The 23961-nt window shown below is 35.9% G+C and overlaps 1 protein-coding gene across 1 annotated transcript in view; it reads right to left on the bottom strand.

Moving 5' to 3' along the window:
* The window catches only part of hmcn1 (hemicentin 1), an 81656-nt gene extending 58077 nt beyond the window's left edge, over positions 1-23579 (bottom strand). Inside the window, exons 1-10 of the mRNA XM_059512538.1 lie at positions 22964-23579; positions 9972-10042; positions 6500-6658; positions 6115-6237; positions 5172-5343; positions 4972-5078; positions 2577-2697; positions 1729-1992; positions 1491-1635; positions 985-1106 (exon numbers count right to left, since the gene is read on the bottom strand). Of these exons, the coding sequence (XP_059368521.1) occupies positions 985-1106; positions 1491-1635; positions 1729-1992; positions 2577-2697; positions 4972-5078; positions 5172-5343; positions 6115-6237; positions 6500-6658; positions 9972-10042; positions 22964-23213 (1534 nt within the window). The 5' untranslated portion in view covers positions 23214-23579. The remainder of the gene's footprint in view (positions 1-984; positions 1107-1490; positions 1636-1728; positions 1993-2576; positions 2698-4971; positions 5079-5171; positions 5344-6114; positions 6238-6499; positions 6659-9971; positions 10043-22963) is intronic.
* Positions 23580-23961: the final 382 nt, after the last annotated feature.

Here is a 23961-nt window from a genome sequence, read left to right as displayed (position 1 = left end):
TCTTGTATGCCACCAAGTCGTAGTTATGCAAGAGCAGCAGCTCTGGGCTTATGACCAAAACCAGTCTTATTGGTTGGCCAGTTTTCTTTGCAGTGTGATGGAAAAGAGATTAGTACTCTTGTACATAAAAAATCACTGCATTAACAGTTAGTAAATGTTTGTGCTAGTCTGAATTGCAATTCATTCAAATGAAAATGCATAATGCACCAAATAATCTTTATCTTCTTAAATTCTTTTAATTAGTTTATATCAAATTATATATGTATCATACATCCAATTTGATTATACTTAAATATTTCAGCAGCTGAACTTAAGTTGAAAGAGGTTACATTTTTTTGTGTATTAATTTTCTACTGCTGTAATTCAAATAACTATAAATGTTTAGGCTGAACTGTGACATTTTTGTGCCATTTGCATCACCAAACTCTACTGCAAAAATAATAATTTCCTGAACTTAAAACCACACTCACTCACATCCATGAGATTGTTCATGGGCAACACATGTCTGTTACATGGAGCGTGAAATAAAACCAAAGACTATACTGGGTCATTTCATCTGAGGAATCCAGTGCTTTCTCCACTTTGCCTGAAATGGGGGCAGACTTTTGGAGCAAAGCATTTAAATGAGGCGATCACACTGGGATTCTGGTAGACACATGCAAGTTGACTCACGAGAAAATAAAAAAGAGACATTCTAGGCATGTTAGATGTGGGACATCTCAATATTCTGCCTCATATTTATTCCTCATATGTTATCTATTATGCACCAGTGTATAAGGTTGAAATGCCTGACCATTCAGTCATGCACAGGCAGCATGCTTCAGTGCTCTTCTAATGGTGTACATCTCTCTGAGTCTTTGCAAACTTTGAATGTTAGAACTCATTCAATTCAACTTCGTTATAATGTATATTGCATTGCGTCAGTTAATGTTACTGGTGAAAACAGGCTATAATATAGTAGAAAATGAAAGGTGACATTCTAACCAGAAACATCAAGGAAAGTTTGAGCCCGTCCTGTTCCAGCACTGCTGATGGCGATGCATTCATAAAAGCCCTCGTCCTTCAAGGACACCTGAGGGATTCCCCATGATGCATTAGCAGACTCCCTAAAAATATGATAAAAATGTAAACCATATAAAATTCATTGTTTCCCAAATAAACACAAATTGCAAAGATTTAAATGATTAGGCTATCAGCATTAGGTCCTGGAGGACTTCAAAACTATAATTTGAAGGCCTTCTTCTACATTTGCATAGCAAATTTTGCATAGCAAATTTTTCTGCTTATAATGTTTCTTCTGATTAAAAAACAGTAGTATTTAAGTTTTATTAGAAAAATAAGAATAATATATATATTTTTTTTTATTCTTAATTTTTTTTTTTCAGAAACAAAAACAAAAACATTTACTAACCCCAAATTTGGAATGATAGTGTATGTCACATTGCACAACATGTTAGCCACTCATCTACAGTGCCATTAATTAGCACTACCTTAAGATTTGGTCCACACCCAGGCGTAGTCCCTCCCTGGTGAAACGCAAGGTATAGGGGATCAGGCTATCCACAAAGCAGGTAATACTCCCTTTCTGCAGGTAGTAACCAGGGGTATGAGTGGGCATGCTTACTCTAGGTGCTTCTAAAAAAATAAGAACAAAACACTAGTAACAAATACACCTATATTATACTTAAATGGCTATTCCATGGTTTTATCTATCTACACTAATCTGACCTGGCACAATGCTGGAGTAGGAGACACTGGACACTCTTTGGAAGACAAATCCATCACGGTCATAGCCAGTGACTCGCAGAAAGAAAGCCTCTTTGGGTGGAACAAACTCAGTGATATTCCAAATGCCATAAGGGCGTCGGTCAGGGAAGTAGCGGATGGGCAGCGTCTTCATTACATCACCAGTGATGCTCAAGAGTTCCAGGCGATCAGCACGAGCAGGAGGGGAGAAACCAGTGGTGTTCAGTAGGATAAAGGTGGGGATTCCTGTGTGTGTGTGTGTGTGTGTGTGTGTGAGAGAGAGAGAGAGAGAGAGAGATAGAGAGAGAAGGAGCAAAGAGGTTAAAAAGGTTAACCAAAACACGTTTAAAATGCTCAAGTACACAGCCACTATGTTGACCTCATAAATTTGACAGCATGTGTGGTCCAGACAAAAACACAAGATTTGGGTTACTTTTTTTTGTTAAAGAATTCCCTTTTTTTAAAGAAATTAATACTTTTATTCAACAAGGACACCGTTTAAGAGGGATTTAGAAGATTAGAGAAGAATTTTGTTCTTTTGAACTTTACATTAAATCAAAAAATCCTGAAACAATGGACTACAGTTTACACAAAAAAACAGCACAACTGGTTTCAACATTGACAATAACAAACACTAAATCAGTATATTCCAATGATTTTGGAAGGATCATGTGACACTGAAGTTATGGCTGCTGAAAACTCAGCTTTGCCATCTCAGGAATAAATATATATTTTAAAATATTTAAATTACTTTAAATTGTAATAATATAACTGTTTTAACTGTATTTTGTAACTTATATGACTTTAAACTCCTTAAAACACTAACTCACCTTGGACTGGCCTGCTGGATGTCATTTTAAAGTCCAGCGTTTGCCTTCGGGAAAAGCCTGCTCGGAAATCGATGGTGCTGAGGCCTGATATACGAACTGAGTGCCTGCCCTCACTAGATGTCTGAGGTTAAATTGACAACAACACAAATAAGTAAACAAATAGAAAGTTATTTGTATTTGTTAAGATAACAGCATTCAATTGAAATGACACAACTAGTTTTTCATAGCAAGATGCACGGAAGAAGCACAACAAAACTAATTTATGATGACAGTCGGTTCAAGATCCACAGATACAGCACATTTGAAATTCTCGAAACATTAAGCATGACTCGCTTTCTTTCTTCGCTTTTGACAGATGGAACAGTCCGAGTCATTTAAACACGATCCCTGCTGTTCTGCACTGCCCTTTATGATTGTTTTGGTGCTGAGGGTCTGGTGTACGATTGATGTTGTCTGCAGCTCAGTGCTCCAGGGCGAGCCATGTCAACCCATCCTCTGCTTGCATTCTTTTGAAATTACAACCATCCTAAAGAATCACCATGGGCCATGAAGCACTGCATGATATGACGCCAAGAATGATGAGGAGAAGATCCTGAAGGATTCCTCTGAGAGATGTGGAGGAGAGAGAAGGAAAGACATTGGAACGGGGGTATAGGGGCATTCAAGAGATTCAAGGGAAAGGCCTTTGCAGAGCAATTTACAGAAGATTAAGATTAGATTATAGCCATTCATCCTGAGGTTTTAAAGCCCGCCCTTGAATTAGCCTGCCAAGCAAAATTCAGGCCAAACATTTACTAATCCAACCTAAAACAACCCAGAGGCAGAAAACCCAGTCAGACGCCACTATAACACGGGAACACTCAGAGATTGTGGTCACAATCTGCATGCTTTCTGAGAAACACTGACATTATTTAAACACATTAATTAAAGTTGTATTGGGGAAAATAAATACAAGGAGCTTTTTTCCTATCTTAGCTCATGTTCTTGTAAGCAATGGGCCGTATGAGTATTCATGTTTAAAAATGCACTGGGGGTCAGGAGAGAATTAAAACTGATTCTGTTAATGATACAAAAAAATTCATAAAATTGGACAATATATGGAAAATGGAGCATTAGAGGATTAAAGGAACCTTGGCCAATTTTTTTTTATGACATGCAACAAAACAATTTAAATAGCCCAAGCATAGATAAAGTTCATACTATGTACAGTATAGGGTATAGTTATCCTATATGAAACAATATATATATATATATATATATATATATATATATATATATATATATATATATATATATATATATATTGTGATTCATATAAGATAACAATTAATTATGGTAACTTCCTTGTAGCTTCAAAGTTTTAGACGGATAGACACTACAGTTTGGTCTAAGACTCAGCAAGGAGGCATTTAATGAATTTAAAGTAACAATAAAGATCTTGTCAATGTTACAATAAATTATATTTCAAATAATTAATCATTGATAATAAATGTTTCAAGAGCACGGAATCAGGTTATTAGAATGATTCTGAAGGATCATGTGACATTAAAGACTAGATTAATGACTGCTAATAATTCAGCTTTGCCATCACAAGAATACATAACATTTATATTTCACGACATCACAGGTTTGACTGTATTTTTATTAAATAAATGCAGCCTTTGTGAGTGTAAGAGACGTTTAAACAGAAGTGTAAATTATAAAAAACCTATCCATTCAATCTAAGCATAGCTGAAATAAACCTTTTAGTCATGGAACAGATAATAGTGTAAGAGTTCCGATTTCAGATTTTAACAAAACAACAACAACATACTGAGATTCACATTACTAGTGAATGGAAGAAGGAGGAGAGTTTGGGTGAAAGAAGGAAATAAATTGACAGATATAGGGTGGATCCTGCATATACAGCATCATGGCAGACAACCCTCTATTCAGTGCAAAAGCAAATGGAGGATGACATGTTCTCTCTTTACATTCCTCTACACATAAATCATCAAGCTCTTCAAACTCAAAGAACAGCCATACAGCTGATTGAGCAGACTATGAAAGGTTTCCCTCTGTATACAGGAGCTACAGGGCACACAAATCAATCAGACAAAAATGTTGTCCTTTACTTTGACTAGACCTTTGGGACTTTGTGTACCCTAAAGTCCCAAACCTCAATTCCCCGTCATAAGCGGAGCAACAACATAAATGACTTCACCACACAACCTTGGACTTGAGTATCTATCCATCATTCTGTGATATGTCCTTATTCTAAGGAGTTAAAACAGACACAAAGCAATAACTTTAACTTTCTGGAAAGCCACCAGTTACAGTTAAATCATCAACACTGACACAAAAGACCTATCAAATGTGTATGTGGATCTTGGTCTACGATAAACTAGTCCGTCACCTTTATGGTCCACATTCCTGGCGCTGGGTCTTTGAGGTTGAGGACTTTGGCAGAGTTAGGGATGTGAAGGAGCTCAGACAGACCCTCCTTAATCCCGATAATTTTTCCTAGAAGCACAAGAAGTACATGCCTCTGTTCTATATCAATCTACACTATGTGTTTGTTCTAGGAATACAGTAATCAGACAATGTTCTCCTTACCCTGAGAATTTCGGATCTCAATATTTGGTGCAGGGCCGCTTAAAGCAACAGTCACTTCCTTCAGGCTAGGGTCAAAAGGGATCTGCCAAGTGTTTGAAAGCCCATTCTGATGATCAGTCGAGAGCAAGTGAACCTTGGAGGACTGCACTGCCTCCTCAACCCATTTCAGCACCTGCAGTCAAAAGATTTAAGAAACTGAGTAAAGTCCATCAAAATGATTGATGGATATAGAATGTGTGTGTGTGTGTGTGTATATGTATGTGTGTGTGTGTGTATACTGTATATATATATATAAGATCATGAAGAATAACAAAAGTTTAAGCTTAGAGAAACTGTACAAACCTATAGCAAAAGGAAAAGAAATATAAAAAGGAAGAGGAAGAGATTTGAAAATTACTGGACATTTTGAGAAGCTGTGGATTTTGAAGGACATACGAAATTACAACCTCAAATAAATCTCTTTTTTTGTCTTCTGAAATATTTTAGTTTGCGTTTGATTCTAACATCAAAATTCTGAGGCACCAGTAACTTGACCGCATATGAAGATTGATAGGAATTTCTTGGAACATCTAAAAAGAGCAAACTCTTCTAAATCCTTGGTTTTCAGAGAGCTATAAAACAGAATCCTGGACTTATGTCCACGTTACCATGCTTAAATAAAGTAAAGCCTTCAACCGAGAGCATACAGCATCACTGCACCTCAAGCATTTCCATCATCTTTTCCAGTCTTTCTATTAATTTGCTCACTCTGTCATCATACATGGGGTGATGTAGTCTAGTGGATAAAAATCTGGGCTGTTAACCAAGCTAGGATATGAAGACATTTCATTATTATTTCTTGGACATACAGTATATAACAGCAGCAGTGTGTTACTGTCTGAAACATAAAGAAACTGTAAAATGATTTTCTATGGGTCAAACAAGTAGCTCCAAATAATCTTACCTCATTGACTTGTTTCTTGTCCAGATGGAAAACCTGTCCTGAGCTGGTGGAGGCGATCTCCTCATACACCTTATAGCCTATATGCGATCGGTCATCACAGTCACCAGTCAACACAAAAACCACCTGCCCCCACACATACATACTGATCATTATTGGTATTCCGGTACACAATTCTTAATGTCCAGATACATTTTTATCACATTGATTTAATCCATTTAGCAGATGCTTTTTGGCAAAGCGACTGCAATAAAAAAAAATAGTGTTGCAATATAACAATGTTCACGCTAGCACTGCATGTAAGGCATAATTTACAGATCAAAGCATGGTGGATCTTTTATTAATGCAACTAAATTGTTGCTGAAAATTGAGTGAATGATTTAATTACCTGTGACTGTTTCTGCTGAATGAGCTGAAGAACGTCGTGAGTCAACTTATAGTCTTTTGATCGGGCATCCGTAAACACGTAAATGTAGGACCCTGGTAGGGAGATTTCAAGGGCTATCTTGATGGCTCCGATGCTCATCTCTGGACAATCTCCTCCTCCCTGAAAAAAGAATAAATAATAATAATAATTTGTCATTTGTTCATTATATGAAAAACACAGAAAGCTGACTGTTGCTTTGTTTCTTTTCTCTAATGCTAGGAGAGGCAAAGTTTGATTTTATTGGTATACACCACCATTTAAAAGTTTCAGAATGGTAAGCTATTTAAATGCTTATAAAAGTCTTTTCCCTTTTGAATTTCCCAATGAAGTTCAAAATCACTCTCAAGGACCTTTTCCTGGACTGTGCCCAGCTGGTGGAATGACATCCCAATCTCAATTCATACAGCCTTTACTCATTTTCTAAAGACTCATCTTTTTCGCCAGCACTTAACCAACTAATATTAGCACTTTTCCATTTCTAGTCTTTCATACTTAAAAAAAGAAAAAACAAACAAAAACAAAAAGACCCACCCTGGCTATGCGTTCGGTACTAGACTAACTGAGACTTGTCATGGCTCTTGTATACTGTTGTTGTTCTCTTGTTGACCTGACTGCTTCTATTGTTCTCATTTTATAAGTCGCTTTGGATAAAAGCGTCTGCTAAATGATTAAATGTAAATGTAAATTTAAAAACTATTTTATCCTTAAGATATTTTAAAATTTAATGTATTACTATGATGACTCACACGTCTCACATGATCTTTCAAATATCCTTCTAGTATGCTGATTTGATGCTCAAGAAACATTTCTTACATTATTGTCAATGCCAAAATCAGTTGTTCTGTTCATTTTTGTGCAAACCATGATATTTTTTCAGGATTCTTTGAGGAATATAAATTTATATGAAATAAAAATATTTTATGACATTATAAATGCCTTTATATTTTTTACTGGCACTCTTTAAATTCATACTTTTTGACAGATACTTTAATCTAAAGCAATTTACATTACATTCAAGGTATATATTTTGTCAGTTTATGTTTTTGTCATTCCATGGGGACTGAACCCAAAACCTTAATGTTGCTCCACCATGCTCAACTGTTTTAGCTACAGCATTTCCTCTTATCCCTGGCTTGCTCACTGTCTATTTTTCTTTGCTTTTCCATTTATCTTCTTTATTTATCTCCTCTTTTCAGTCCAGCTGCTTTGGAACTTAAAAAAAATGCTACACAAATAAATCCAGATAAATTGTAATAAATATGAGCACAACTGTCAATGTGTTTTTCAATGGAACATCCAGATTTCTCAAAGGCAGATATTCATCTTAATTGCACAAAGTTGGAAAGGGCAACAGGCTGGTCAGTAGATTTGGCCTAATCATGAAAGTAGAAATGTACGGCATGCTGTAAAGCTTGCCATGGGAGTCAGTCATGCCTGCAACTGATGTTGACCTTGGAATGCAAAATGGAGCACAATCTTGGACCCAAATGGATGACTTCCAAGAGTTCTGTTAGATATGTGCCTTCCTTTAAACTGACACAGATAAAAGTAAAATGTTTTCTAATGTTTGTGTACATCAGAGTATCTGTGATTTTGGTATGTCTGTCTCTTCTCACGTGGAGGGCAAAGAGTCTTGTCTTCATTATGCATTCCACGGGGCACGTGTCTGAATGAAACATCTGGAAGCAAGTGATCTTTGCTTCTCTGTTCTTTACACAAACACACACATACAACAGTGGATAGCAAACCCAAACATCAAACAGCAGAAAGATTGTTGGAAAGGTTAAGAATGTACTCCGAATGTACTCTTGTAGTTCATTTCCAGTGGCAGGTTGTTCTCTGGACACTGCAAAAGACATTACCAGCAAACGGTGATTTGAATTTATCCCTTTCAAGTCACACACTTACAAACAAACTAGACCAAATCCTGCTCTGCTTGAACTTCTGCCTTCGAAAAAACAAAACAAAACAAAAAAAAAACATTCTTTGTGCCAATACAGAATTACACTTAATCAGTGTGTCTGCATTTTCCCTGCTTTGGCCCAAACAGCTGGGACAGATGCAGATACTGAGAAATACACAGAGGACACTTCATTCTGAAGACGCTGGTTTCTTAATGAGGTGTCCAAGTGAAACTGTTAACATGACAAATCACCACCAGTGATATAAATCTGTCATTTGCCAGATTTACAATAAACACAAATTTTTATACATGATGCCCAAGACTCTCAAATATCTGCTTTTTATTTTGGTAGCCCATTTCTAAAATAAAAAAAGCAGCATTGAAAAAAAAGAAAAAAAAAAAGATTATATATATATATATATATATATATATATATATATATATATATACATACACAGTATTTTTCAGACTATAAGTTGCACCTAAGTACAAGTCACATCAGTCCAAAAATAAGTCATGACGAGGAAAAAAACATATATAAGTCGCACTGGACTATAAGTCGCATTTATTTAGAACCAAGAACCAAGAGAAAACATTACCGTCTACAGCCGCGAGAGGGCGCTCTATGTTTTCAGTTGTAGACTACAGGAGCACTGAGCAGCATAGAGCGCCCTCTCGCGGCTGTAGACGGTAATGTTTTCTCTCGGTTCATTTCTCTTGGTTCATGTCAAATTAATTTTGATTAATAAGTCGCACCTGACTATAAGTCGCAGGACCAGCCAAAATATGAATTAATAGTGCGACTTATTTTCCGGAAAATACGGTATATATATATATATATATATATATATATATATATATATATATATATGCATGTACTGTATGTATGTATATTTAACATGATATTACAAATAATAAATAATTGGACAAATTAATTAAATTAATAATTGGTGTTGGTATTCTTATTGTACTAGGGGATTTTACGTAAAAACCATAAAGATTTTTTTTTTTACATTTCTTACAATTAAAAACAAGGTATGTCAATAAAATCACTACTAATCTCAAGACTTCCAGCCAGTATTTAGAAAATATTATAAAGCAGTAAGTGAAATATTAAATGTTAAATGTTAATGTTAAATATGTTGAAAATGATTGCATTCAAGATATTTAATATTAATATAAATTAATTAATATTAATTGATATCAATGTTAACTTTAACAGTGCTAAAAATACATTGCTAAATTGTAAAATCTAAATCATCCGGATACCCAAGGTGCACTGCTTTCAAATCACAAAGGTGCTCATTCAAATCATAATACCTGCCAGATATATTGCAATACAAGCCAAAGATAATAACCCATGGGTGCAAAGACTCGTTTTCATAGGAAATATATAACTTGAGAACATTTTAGCAGAGTGACTGTTCTCTGGCTGTTAAGACTCTACGCACATTTTTGGACTGAATATGGATTTAAATAGACCTGTGATGAAATATGTCAACAAACCCAATGTGAAGCACATGAGCTCACCTGGACATAAAGCTCCCGCAGCTCATCCTGGAACTTCTTGGGGTCTGTTGTTATTGTAATGGGTCCAATCTCTGCAGAAAACAACAAATGCCGTTAGAGGCAAAAATATGCTGTTGGAATACGGTCAAATGACCTTGTAGATCGAAAGATTAGAACGGGTTTTGTTTTGTCCACTCAGATGCCAAATATTTATGCTGTCAGCCAGTGGCAGGATCCAGGATCAAGGGTCACAGTTGAACTAGGGTGACAGAGAGCTTCCTGTTTAGTGCCAGGATGTTTTCTGAGCCCTAGAAAGCAAAAAGTCAGATTTTTTCTTTTTTTTTAACCTTCTATTACACTGAGTTGTGTATACTGAGCTGTTATTTCGAGCAACAGTGCCAGAATAAGATACAGACATACCATATTTAAGTAAATCAGATATAGTTTTATATGCAGTCAATATTACAAATTAAATTTGAATTTGTTTAATTGTGCAGCCCAAGTATTGCATTAATTAGCATAGCGTGCTGTGGTAAATAAACCTGCTGGGTCTAACCGGCAGTGGCTCTGCCCGAAGGAAACAGCCTGTTCTCATTATGTTCCCATCAGCTGTTCTGCTTCATAATAGGAAAGACCTTATAACTCAGGTATGCTCTTCTGTCAGCGGCGGGAGAGTCTGGCGTGAGGTCACTGTGCTGCGGTTGCCTGTGTCAGTGTGCATGGGCCAATCACATCATGTGCCTTTTCTGAAGCCATGTTGTCTCTACTTTCGAGCTTTCTTTCTTTGTTCAAGGTTGAATGAGCTGTAAAACTGTTAAGCATGTTCTTTCTTTCAAAGGAAGCATTCAAGATAACTATAGTAGTGCCAAGTCACATTGTACCAAACAACTCACACAAAAAGTGAAGCTTTTCCCAAACCACTAAGCAAATACCAATCTTTGAACCAATTAAAAAGCATTTTACGTTGAAGAAGTCAGGAAGTACAGTATCATCCAAAACCTACAAATTTCTTGACACCAAAAATTATAGGGGCTGCGCAAGAGAGACTCTAAGATCCTTTTGATGCATTCCCCATATCTAAAGTGTCTCTGAAGTGTATTTTGTTTTTGCATATATTACCATCTTCAGAAAATAAAAATGATTTTCTATGGTTTGCTTTCAGTTTATGTGAACAAAGAAAAACTTTATGGTCTAACGTAACTTCTTGAAAACACTGTAGAAACAAATTCTTGCAAAACTGTAAAATCTTCCTCAAGAGAGATTCAGATTCAGAGTGCTGATATTTTGGCACTTTAGAAAACACTTGAAGTGCTAAAGAAAAAAAAACTTTTACTGTAGGTGATCAAAGCTGTGTTTAACAGGATAGTAATTTTGACTGCTCTGCATGCTGAACTCCTAGCTTCAAGTGAATGCTTTCATGAATGGAAAAGTTTACAAAGTCCTGGGACATTTCTCTCGATTAAGGGGTTTTATCTTAGAAGGCTGGATGCTGGTTGTCTTTACCTCTCTTTTGACCTAAAAGTGGCATCACAGTTAAGGGAAGCTGGGGCAAAGAGCACATGGAAATATTAAAAATGGAGGAAATGGTGAAGTGCTGAGAGGACTCTTAAATGCCAGTTGCATTAGAACAACTTTGAAAAGGAGAAAAAAATTATGATAATCAAATTGGAAGACATTTAAGAGAAAGACAGACAACAGATGATGAACTTTTGATTATGGTGAATAAAAGCGTAAAAACCTTATAGAAGAAAATAAACGATAATAAAAGAGGAAGTAAGTGATTTATTTGATCTGATAGGTCATCTTAGATCACTGAAGGAAACAGTCACAGTGTTTTCTCATAAACATAGACATTGCAGTCAGCACTGAATAACGACTAAAAATACTAAGTATTTGAAACAATTCAAGGGGTTATACAAAGAAGATTCACATTTTCCATGATCATTTGAGGAAAAATGTTACTCTATGAAAAAACAGAAAGCTCCATAAGTTTAAATTTTAGAATGTCCTTCTCAAATAAAAAATAAGCATTTATTGAAAGTAACAAAACAGCTCTGCAACTTTCTGACCTACATTTGAACATCTGAAAAGCAAGACTCAAGAGAAATATCTCAAGAAGAGAGGTTATTAAACTAACATTGATAGAAATGCTATCTCTACGCCCCCAGCCTTCCATTATTATTATTATTAAAAGCTTGTTTTCAAAAATAAGTTGTTCTCTTCACTAAAGGCCAAATCACTTCGGCTTGTCAGTTTAAATGAAGAATTAAGGAACAATCTTAAAAAGAGATGGATGGAGCCTGGGAAACCACTGTAGAAGTTAAGTTACTAACCTTCCACCACATCTCTCCTGCCAAAGACCAAAGAGTTTATATAGATGTGGAAGCAATCATATTAACAGCTCTGAACATTTGTTTTCATCCCTTTTATTCCAGCAATCAGGAGGTTCTGGATTAAACTCACTATGTACTATGCAAATGAATGATTAAGAGCATCAGATACTGTTTATGCTCCAGGGTTGCATGTTGTATTTATTACAGGGCACTGACCACAATGACAATACTATGATGTCAGTGTAGATAGTAGAAATTACTGTTTCATTGCTGTCGCACTTTTATGAGATCACCCTCAACCTTTTTTCAGTATGTTATTCATACAAAAATTTTTAACTGCTACAATGGATTCTTCCTCCTTTATGTGTCTTTCCGCTGGTAGATCCAAGATGGATATTTAATGACCATGTTTATGAAATTGTAGGTACAGCAATCAAGTCCAAGAATAACCAAATAATATAATGCACAGACTAAATTACATAGAGAATTAACATCATGAACTATTAAATATCTGGAGGAAATAACAGCAATAACATTTATTAAAACATCCGCTCACAGCAAATATGTTGCACAGACTCTTCTAGGAACAGAAATATTTCACTGATGCAGGATAATCATTTCAATTACTTCAGCATTGTGCCAGGAAACTACCAAAACAGTAAGCCTTTGTAAGAAAGAAAGAAGAAAAAAAATGACTGATGAAAAAGAACAGTTCAATGAGCCAGGGCTTCCTCAACTTCACCACAACCAATGTTCAGGACAGAATCACAACGCTCCACACTTGTTGTGCCATAAAGATGACAGAGAAACATGGGGTGACATGAAAAGTAAAGTGGGATGTGTCCCAAACAATATGAGAAAAATATTAGATAGTTTTCTTCTAGAAAGACAAAACCGTTCAGGTGGAGAAAAAAACTTTTGCAAAAACTGGGTTGGCCACACCCAGAAAATAACAGCTGATAAACGACACGTCACAGCTGTCAGATGACGCTTCTGAGGAAGACTGCAGGTTGCAGTCGAAACATGTCAAGGTAAAGAAAAAAAGTTTTTTTCTCCACCTGAACGGTTTTGTCTTTCTAGAAGAAAACTATCTAATATTAATCATTAAGAAGACAATATGAAAATCTTTGAACTAATATGAGAAAAAACTTGCTATTATATTAAATGGTGCACGCCATATCATTTATCAAGCAACACTGCAACTTGTCACATTAATGTAGAATATAACTGATGTGTGGTTATTGGTACGCATACAGTTTATCATTTATTTACCTTTAAATGTGGTTTACCAATCAGAATTTACCAATCAGTGGTTTCAGTAACCGCAGTTAGTGTTGAAGCAGCCATGTCAGGGAGATGCTGTGTGTATCTAGGTGAAAGCAAAAGCACTTTCTTTGGCCTTCTGAAAGTAGATGCATTTAGGAATCTTTAAGATTACTTAAAACAGAACAGCAATGCATTTTATGGACGACCGTTTCGTGAACCTAGGAGAGGAGGTCATTCTGACTTTGCTATGACAATCTGGCGCTTCTGAATCAGCTACTGTAAGTATGTTTTGTTATTAGTTTCAGTATTTGTTCCTGAATGTTTAAATGCAGAGTTTTGCGCATCGTGCGTGTGTGTGTGTGCGCACGAGCATCTGTGAGAGTGAGTGAGTGAGTGAGTGAGTGAGTGAGTGAGAGAGTGAGAGAGAGAGAGATAGTCACACAGTGGAGTCAGCTGTCTTAACCGTCCGTGGCTTGTGTACTGCAAACACATACGAGCTTCATCACTGTCTGTCACGCCACTCTGTTCCACTTTCGGGATTGAACTGATGGTAAAACTAAGGACATTATTAACTGTCTTTACATTTATTTTGAAACATGAAGCCCGTGATTGTGGAAAGGGGCATTACATTTCCGACAAGTGCTTGCATTGCCATGTTTAGCCAATCTCAATGCACTGGGTCAGTTGACCAATGAGAGCAGACTGTGCTTGTTGGAAGGAGGGACTTTGTAGAAACCAATGCATTTGAGAGAGGCGGGGCATAGAGGACCTAAAATTACATACAGTATTTGAAAAATAATGTGTTTTTTGAACATTAAAGCATGTCTACATATTCTGTTACACCAAATACACAAAATAATGATCTTTTAAAAAGCATCATATGACCCCTTTAATATATCTATCTTGTCTGAGACCAGCTGTAATCCTATTAGGATGCTTGCCCACAAAACCAACAATGTGCCAAAGTCTGTAGGAAAATTAAGAAAGAACATTGCAAGGTTTTTTTAATGCATTTGTTTGTAATGCATTTGTGTGTTGTGGACTGTTAATATAAATGTGACCATGAATGTGTATTAGGTTTGAATGTGTATGTAATGCTTCAGTATATATAAAACTATTCAGAAAAAAAAAAAAGACATTCGCTGACATTGAAGCTTTCATACAAGAGAATCCTTACAAAACCTATGTTAATGACAAGTTTGCCGATGTCATCAGAAGGCAAGGGTTAAACTTGACTAAGGGGACTAAAACCAATCTGTTTCTAATTTAGGCCAGTAGCTTGATTGGTTTGGCCTTGAGTATGTTTCACTGGCTAAGTAAGACTCAGGGTTTCCAGTATAAGCTCTCTGGAGGACTGTCCAAGTTTGACTGACACCATCGAATGGCTGCTGATGGCAGCGCCCTCATAAAACAGTCAAAACAAGTCAAAGTGTTTCCCTCAGTATGTGACTACAGCTGCCACCAGCACAACAAAAAAAACATAAAATAATCAGAACAAGGGCATATAAAACTTGGAATGGCTGAATATCAAATAACTCTTATGGAAGTTATTATTCCCCCCAGAGAGACTTGTATTCAGTCATCATCCAACTATAATGGTAGTATTTCTTGAGCACTAAATCAGCTTAATAGAATGATTTCTGAAGGATCATGTGAAACCAAAAACTGGAGTAATGGCTGCTGAAAATTCAACTTTGCCATCAAAGGAATAAATTACTAATACAAATTAAAAAAATTACTAATACAATTTAATTTGTAATAATATTCCACAATATCACTGTTTTACATAAATTTTAATATAAAAAAAACCTTTGTGAGAATAAAATACTTCTTACAAAGACATTTTACTAACGTCACATAATTAAAAGAGATAAGTGAGAAGAAGAACGTTTTTTCATTTTTCAGACAGTTTTGTTATCATATGCAAAAATGGGATAAAAATAAAGACAAATACATTAAATAAAGTTTCTTACTTGGTTCGTTCTTAATTATACCTCACAAACTATAAATCAACTCTTCTCAGCTACTCAATATGAATGCTATACAGCTACAGTATGTAACATATGGCTTCCATTACTCTCAACATACAATCATTTAAAAACCAGAAACTTCGGCTGTGATGTAAGACTGTTGGCCCCAACATATAGAGCACTGGTTGATCATTTGTTTTTAAGCCTTGCCAAGTCACTGGTTGCAAGTCCACAAGTTTCTAATGCCATAACTGTATTTAGCTGAATTGTATGATATGAAAAATATGAGAGCTCTGAACAATTCAAATGTACCATCGGTTTTACAGCAAACCTTTTATCCGGTTTTGGTACAGTATGAGCTTTGATGATTTGTTTATGGTAACTCAAACAAAGCCATTTAATGAAAACCAACTGTATATTGGTGCAAAGCATTAGTCATTAGTCATTTGATTCCAACAGAGCCAACAAAAAAACAATCCAGTCCTGAACCACTTTCTAAGATGTAAAGTACACAAACTCTTTCAGTACACAACAAATGTTGCTCTGGTGTAGAGTACATTTGTTTAATTGGGTCAGATATCCTATAGACAAAGACCCAGCACCATTGGCCAAATCATCAACCACACATGCTCCACTCACTCAACCACAAACCCAGAGAGGACTAAGTCTAACCATCCATTTCCTCACACTTCTCTCATGCTCACACCACAAAACTTTCAGCAGGCTGGCCTCAAAAGAAAAGCCTGAACTGAAGGTCAGAAGGTCTCCATCCCTTGCTCTGTAAAGCCAAAATTCAGACCAGAGATCATAACACAGACACAGCAGATGCTGGTATGCCAGCTGGGAGCTGACTGGCGTTTTTTCAGCCGCTCAGGAAATGTTTCAGCAGTGAGACGGTGACTCCCCTGGGAGACAAAAAAAATGGGGAGACAGAAAGAGATGAAGAAAGACAGGAATAGACAGACCCAGATAGGAATGCAAATCAGGGGTCGAGAGCAGGGGAGAGATGAAAAAAACCTTGAAAGCTAATCAAATCGTGGAAAAGGATTTAAAAGAAATCTCTTACTACTACAAATATTCCAAAAAGTTTTTTTTTGAAAAGGAGACACTTGAATTAATGTGTAAATAAATATTTAATGTAAATATTTTAAATATTTAATAACAAAAACTTCTTGAAAGCACTTCAGCTGTTGTCTGTTGTAAACTACCCATGTTATTTTACTTGGAGCATAAAGTCGGATCTCATACATATGAGTCTCATTTTCCGTGAGGAGGAGGTCAGGTAAATAAGCGTTACACACACGTACATAATCACAAACTGAACATGTCAGGGTTTTCCCTCACGCAGCCTTTTTTAGCTAGTTTAAACAGAAATTTAACCAGGGTTGTATCTAGGACTGTCTGTGATTGTGTATATTATTTTTTCGCTTCTCATTTATTTTGAACTTTGTAAAACTGTAACCAAAGCTAAATGTCTTGTTCCATTACATTATAGATTTGGACCATTTTCCCAACTTTCTCAGTAAAAAAACAACTTTCTCAGTTGTTGCAGGTACTGCTGGCTTCACATCTAATGAAAACAGAATATATAACCTGATTCTGGGCTCCTCGGAATGTTCATTATAGTTATAGCATCATCAGGAATAACACTTACTTTAAATTCTCATTTGATTATATTCATAATTGCATAATTCTATAATATATTATATATAGGACTTATTTATTTCATTGGGTTATGTGATGCATACATCCAAGCAATAGACACTTGATCAACTGATTTACTGTAGGTTTTTAATGTCCAATATATTGATATCTTAGAAAGCAGAGTAGCCAAAATAAAGCTAATACATATCATATTACATTGTTTCAATACATTATTATTAGAATGCTGCAATTAAATTAAAATATATTTTACATAATATTTACAACAATAACCAAATAAATATAAGAAATAAAATAAAGAAATTAATAAAATGGAAGCAAATACTGTAACAAACCATACACTTAATAAGTCTGGTAAGTCTGCGCAAACTGGAAATCATTTTTTCACAAATAAAGACAAGGCAAAGCTAATTTCACATACACTACACAAGGACTATGGCTTAGTGGCAAACTGAATATAGCACAGCATAATCTAAAGTTGAAAAATGTTTCAGCCATAGCAATATAGCCTGTGCCGATATATAGGTCAACCACAATAAGTAATTATTACAGAGATGTTAACCCCATCCAGATCAGTATATGAAATCTCCAATGTCCTCAAGTATGGTAACAGTAACTCAAATGTCATTCAAAACATTAATCCTATCAGAACAGCACTTAAAAGAGCTCTGAAGACAGAAGACAAAAAAAAAAGCATGTCACATGTCACGTTTCACTACAAACAAAAATGTACCCATTTCACATGCATGATAGGAAAAAAATTTGCTTTGTTTTGAAAAGATAAGTCACATCATCCAAAGCCATGTCACTAAACAAGATTGGCACAAACAGACTTCATTGATCCAGACCAAATGTGTTTCCCCAGTCAGAGCCAAAAACTGAAGAAAGTTCTGAATGAGAAACATAATTGTTCACAAATGATCAAAACAGCCTGTCCTATCATCTAAATAATGCAGCAGAGTCAAATTTTGATCATAAACAGTGCTGAGTAATTACCTCCTTATAGTGTGTTTTGAGAAATGCTTTCACATCTGACTACTTTTGACAGAGAAATGCACTAAGCCCTGCGTGTGCAAATTAGTTTGTATATCATTTTTTTATTCAGTATGATGCCCCAGGGCTGTCAGAAAATTCCCTTAAAACAACTTTTCTCTAAAGAAGACAACAATGAACTGGTGGGTCTCAGGTAAAAGATATAAACTTGTTTCATACTGATGTAATGTTATTATTGTCTTGATACTGTACTTCTCTCGAGATCTCAGGTATTAAACTTTATGTACAGTAGATCTTCCAATTTGGACCTTCAAGACTATTTAAGTTGCCTAAAACCCTGCTTTGTGTTCACACATAATCCAAAACAATTAATCAGTGTCCTGTGAAACTTTCAGGACAGGTAACTGTCTCATGAAGTACAGTCCAGTAACCCCCCTGACCCTGTTATGCATAATTACGCTTTACCAATCAAAGGTACTTTTTTGAAATTCACAAAACAATTTGTAAAGATCTAATTCCACAGTTCAACAGGCCCCATTTCACAATATGATGGTGTAAATAAAATGGCTACTTTGCTATAATTGAGTCAAAATTTATGTCAGAGCATATAAGAGACCCATGTTCAGTCATATATCCAGTTTGTATATTGTGTGCTTTTATACAGTGTGTTTGTTTTATCTAGTCATATTAAAATAATACAAAAGAATGTGTGACATCAAAATAATGAAAAAGCATAAGCAATTTTTTGGCCTGGAGCAAGCAAAACTTTGCTCTACGTTATAAACAGAGGCTTTAATTTTCCACTGACTTGTAGCAGCTAATGCAATTACGCTCTAATAGTATCCATGTTTGTCTTTCAAACATCTGAAAATCATACACAGGCCAAAAGTCATCTATTGTCCTTTCATCTTCCATTCTGAACTCATCTCAAGTTCAACTTCCCAGCAGACTTCGGCCTTTGCCCTGCACCAGACACAAAAGGTCAAAGAATCTCTCCGTGTCCAATCAAAACAATTCCTACAGCTCAGAAAGAGCAATCAGCGGCAAATACACTACAAGTCAAAGGTTTTTGAACAGTAAGATTTATTTAAGTATTTTAAAGAATTCTCTTCTGCTCACCAAGCCTGCAAAAATGTATACTTTTAGTTAGCAAGGATGCTTTAATTTAACTAAGAGTGATGATAAGGGCATTACAAATGTTACAAAAGATTTATATTTCAGATAAATGCCGTTTTTCTGAACTTTCTATTCATCAAAGAAACCTGAAAAAAAAAATGTAAGTCTCTTATACTCATGCAATATACTTATATGCAATTATTTAGGCAAAAAAAGAAATACAGTAAAAACTATATTATAGTGAAACATTAATACAATTTAAAATAGTTGTTTTAACATAAATGTAATTTATTACTGTGATGGCAAAACTTATTTTTCAGCAGCCAATCTTTGGTGTGGCATGATCATTCAGAAATCTTTCTAATATTCCCGAGCTCAAGAATTGTGCTCAAGAAACATTTATTATTATTTTTGTTTTTTTGTAACATGTTAAATGTCTTTAGTTTTGATCAAAGCATCTTTACCAAATAAAAGGTTTAATTTCCCCCCACCCCCAGACAGAAAAACACACACTTTTTGATATATGTCATGAACACCCATATAAATATAAGGTAAGTGCTTACAGTAACTACTGGGTACAGTAGCACTTTTTAGAAAATGGCTCTTTGTGTAACACCTTAGGCACTGGAATCAGTCCATGCACTGTTCTCAAATTAAAGAGTGTTATATTATTCTCTCCTCATCATTAAAGAGATGAAACAGAAGAATTACACCATACTCCGAAACCCTATTTAACCCACCCCACCCACCATCACAAATTCCTGCCTAATGGCATCATTACGGGCCATGTTCACGCCAGTCTCCTTGTAATCTAGGGGTATTCCGAGATGAATGTAGCTTCAGAGGACAAGCAGCAAAAGGGTCAAAGAGCTGTTTAGTTAAACAATAAGCTTTGAAAATGTTAAAAGCATTGAAAGCATCAATGTTTCTCCTTTCCCGTTTTGAGAGCTTTGGTAAAAGGTCTAACTATATGGAGCAGATGCGACTAGTCAGAGTGAAGAAGGATAAAATGCTCCTTAAAAATGTTAAGGTGATTATAGTGCCAAAGACATCAACAAGTTGTAGCCATGTCAATGTTCATTTACAAAGCAGGCTGTCAAACTATTAGATAGGTTCAGCCATTTGAAACTGTGACAGGATGTAGAAAGAGCAAGATAAATCTCATACAAAATTAAGGGAACTTTTTTTCATTGACTACAGAAAGACAAAGGGAACTATTTGCTTTGGAAAGCTGACTGATATTCATATCCATCCAGCTGCTATCATCAGGATCTTCAGGAACCTGGAAAATTCAGTCAGAGTAGTAATGGTCCCTTAAGAATACCATTTCTGCGTATTCTCTGTCTGAAGTTTATATAATTTGTCACAGCTTTTCCTGACAGTTTTAGGATGACAAGAATGAACTGAAGAAGTACTCCTGTTCGTCTCTACGATTCTCCAGCTCCCTAAAGCCTGTCCAGAAGCCAATATTTGGACAGATTCAAAGCGTGCACAAAATAATATGATATAGTACTAATAAAGAACAAAAACCCTGAAAAGAGTGTGAGAAATATAGTTTCCAAACTCAGCCTGCTCTAAGTAGACTGTTTGTATGCCCAAAATCACACACATTTAAACACATCCAAGTTCAGGAACTGGATTACAGGGGGTCATATTTACAGACCTGTGTGTGTGTATTTGAGTATGCATGCATGTGTGTGTGGGAAGTACATCACTGGAGTCTTGGGAAAGCAGTAGCACAGGGAGCCTGTGGCCACACACTTCTCAATGGGCCAACAGCTCTTTAAAAGATCTCTGGACATCTGAAACTCATTGAAGCCTCTACTGACTATTAACCCTTATTCAGTGCCCAAAGGGACTTTCTATTTCCTCTTCCGGGTCGCATTTGAAGAGTTACCAGAGGATTCAACTTTTAGTTTCTATGCATGCATTTATCTACCAGTACAGTCTTAATGAACCAAACCGATTCTCCAAAAATGATCTAAACTAAAACAAATTGAAATGGATTAAAATCTGTACATAGTTTAATATAGTACTTCCTTTCCTGAGAGCAAGGTTTTTCTTTGATTTATGCAATAAAACACATGAGCAATATCCAAAAAGCCAGCCACAGATTGACAATTTCTTGACAAACAAGCTGCTCGTGTTATGTGTTGACTAAATAATGCATATTCCACTCCTTTGGCTGCATCTTGCATCTGCAAGGCTTCATAAAATGATCTACAATAATGCAAACAAATAGGCGACAGGCCGAATTCAGTACATCTGGAATACTGATTTACCAAATTTTGTGAAGGAAAAGGCAATCTCGCTCTCCCTCTCCCTCTCTAAGTCTTCTTTTGTGTTGCAAATCTTTCGGTTTAGTTACAGTGGACAGCGCATTCTGAAGCAATAACCAGATACAGCGTGCATCTTGAAAGAAATTCCTGAGTACCCCAAGGAGTGGATGGAAAATGTATTTGGCATGCTGCGTTTGAACACATTAGGTCAGATTCAGGTTGGGAATGAAGAAGGGGGAGGCTTAACATCTCTTGAGATGATACTTTCTTTTGAGACTCTCTCTCACTCTTCTAAGGCGTTTGAAGAGTTTAGATGCATAGTTTTTCCATCCTTACTACCACAAGAAGTTGCTTACCCTGCAATTTTATAATTTTTATGCCATCATCTTGTTTCAGCTTTTGTAGATTAGAGAAGTAAACCTGCTCTTGTACTTGAACTAATTACAAAGTGAAAACTCCAGTGTTCAAAGTCTGAGTTTTGCTAAAAAAAGTGAGTCTGTCATTCATTATTCAGGTCCTCATATCATTATTCAGTACATCAGGTATACTTTAGACAAATCTAAATGTATTAAATGTACATGGAACATACTGACTCTTAACCCATGTCTATTAAAAAAATAATAATAATTATTAGATCCGTTGGAGTACTCTAACTGTTGTGTACAGTCGGTAAAGTACCTTCCATGGAAAAATTGTGCACTAGCAGGCATTCAAATGCTTCCAAGCTTGTACCGCCTGGATAGACGGAATGATAATGACAGTGAATTCAGTGCACAGAACATCTGGGCAGTACAAACAATGCTTTGATACTTCCTGTAGGTGTGAGACACTTCAGCATGCAGCAGCTCTCAGCAAACTAACAGATTTGTCATGTTTCTGGCAACAAGTCCTTCTTTAAGATGAGCTACATCTGTAAACATCCTTAAAAAAGATACATTTTCTTAACAAGAAAAGTTGTGTAACTGAGAATATGTAGTTCATTTTTCTTATAGCCTTGGCTATATTTTAAATTATATTTTATATTATTTTAAAAAAAATTATGTTTTAAGAATAAACCAAATTGCATTAGATTTACGCTTAAATCAAGAAGAAGAAAAAAAAATTATTCTGACATATGTATTCAGAATATAAATTAAAATGGTCTAGTTTGGTGTTAAGACTGGAAAACACAGTAGGTTATACTGTAGTTATAGGTCCTGTAAAGGAAGAAAGGAACAGGTAATACTTATCAAACTAAACTTAATGTCCCCCTTGAATGCTAGGAAGGAGAACTTTGAGCAAAAAAAAAGAAAGAAAGAAAGAAATTTAATTAAGACTTAATTAAATAGACTTGAGTAGAATCAAGACATATTTCATTAAGACGAATAAAAGCTCATTTGCTTTGTTTCATGTACCTGGGTCATGAAAAGGCACCAATGCGAAGTTGTACAGTGTTCTCTGAGGTCTGCTGAGGGATGTTTCCAATATCTTCGATGCTCCTTCAATTACTTGCACTAAATCGTCGTACATGGAGCCGGTGACATCAAACACAAACGCCAAGGTGGACGCTCCCTCAGGGATTTCTTCATTTGTGTCCTGGGCTGCTGACAAAACGTGAAGAAATACTATCAGACTAAGAAAAAACGGCGAAGGTCTCAAGTCCATCTTGAGATTTCAAACTGCTCCTCGGCAAAAAAAAAAAAAAAAAACTCGACAGAAGATTCAGCGACGAACTGAGGGATAATGACAAGACATTGGTTCGAAATGTCAACACGGGCACTACCGGGGGGAAAAAATTAAGTCTTTAGGGAGACAAAAACGTGAAGAAAAAATTCAGAGTCAGATTTCTCCTGACCGTCGCTTGCGCGAGGATGCTTGGAGTTTGTTTTAGTGCACGCGCGTCCTGCTCCTCACAAGTTTCTCAACACACTGTCGCCGTTACAAACGCTGATCCACTGTAAAGTTCTTTTCAACAGAGCGACACTGCAAGCACCTCAGGCAAACTATGACTCGCCGTATTAAGACGCTGCGCTCTGATTGGTCTGCAGCTCTTTTGGGGTCGCGAGGGGGTCCTATGCATACGGACAGCCCATGTATATTAATTGCCTTACATTTCATGGGGTCTACATACATAAGAAACAAATCTCACACCATATGTTTTTTTTTAAATACTAAAAATCAGTGTTAAAACAAGTTCAAAGGAATGTAATAGGACGTAAGGAATTAAACTGAAATATACCTGCTGTCCCAAAAGGAAATTGTCTTGGAGACTTACACATTAATAAAGAAATTAGCACTCATTATAAAGCAATAAAATACATTTAAAACCTCAAAACAATAAATAAAAGTAAAAACAATACGAATTAAAATTCAGTTTCCCTGGACTTCACACATGTTAGATTTTACATTTTAT

Source organism: Carassius carassius, chromosome 27 (genome assembly GCF_963082965.1).
Source record: "Carassius carassius chromosome 27, fCarCar2.1, whole genome shotgun sequence".
In the NCBI taxonomy this organism is placed as follows: Eukaryota; Metazoa; Chordata; class Actinopteri; order Cypriniformes; family Cyprinidae; genus Carassius; species Carassius carassius.
This window is presented reverse-complemented; position numbering and strand designations above follow the sequence as displayed.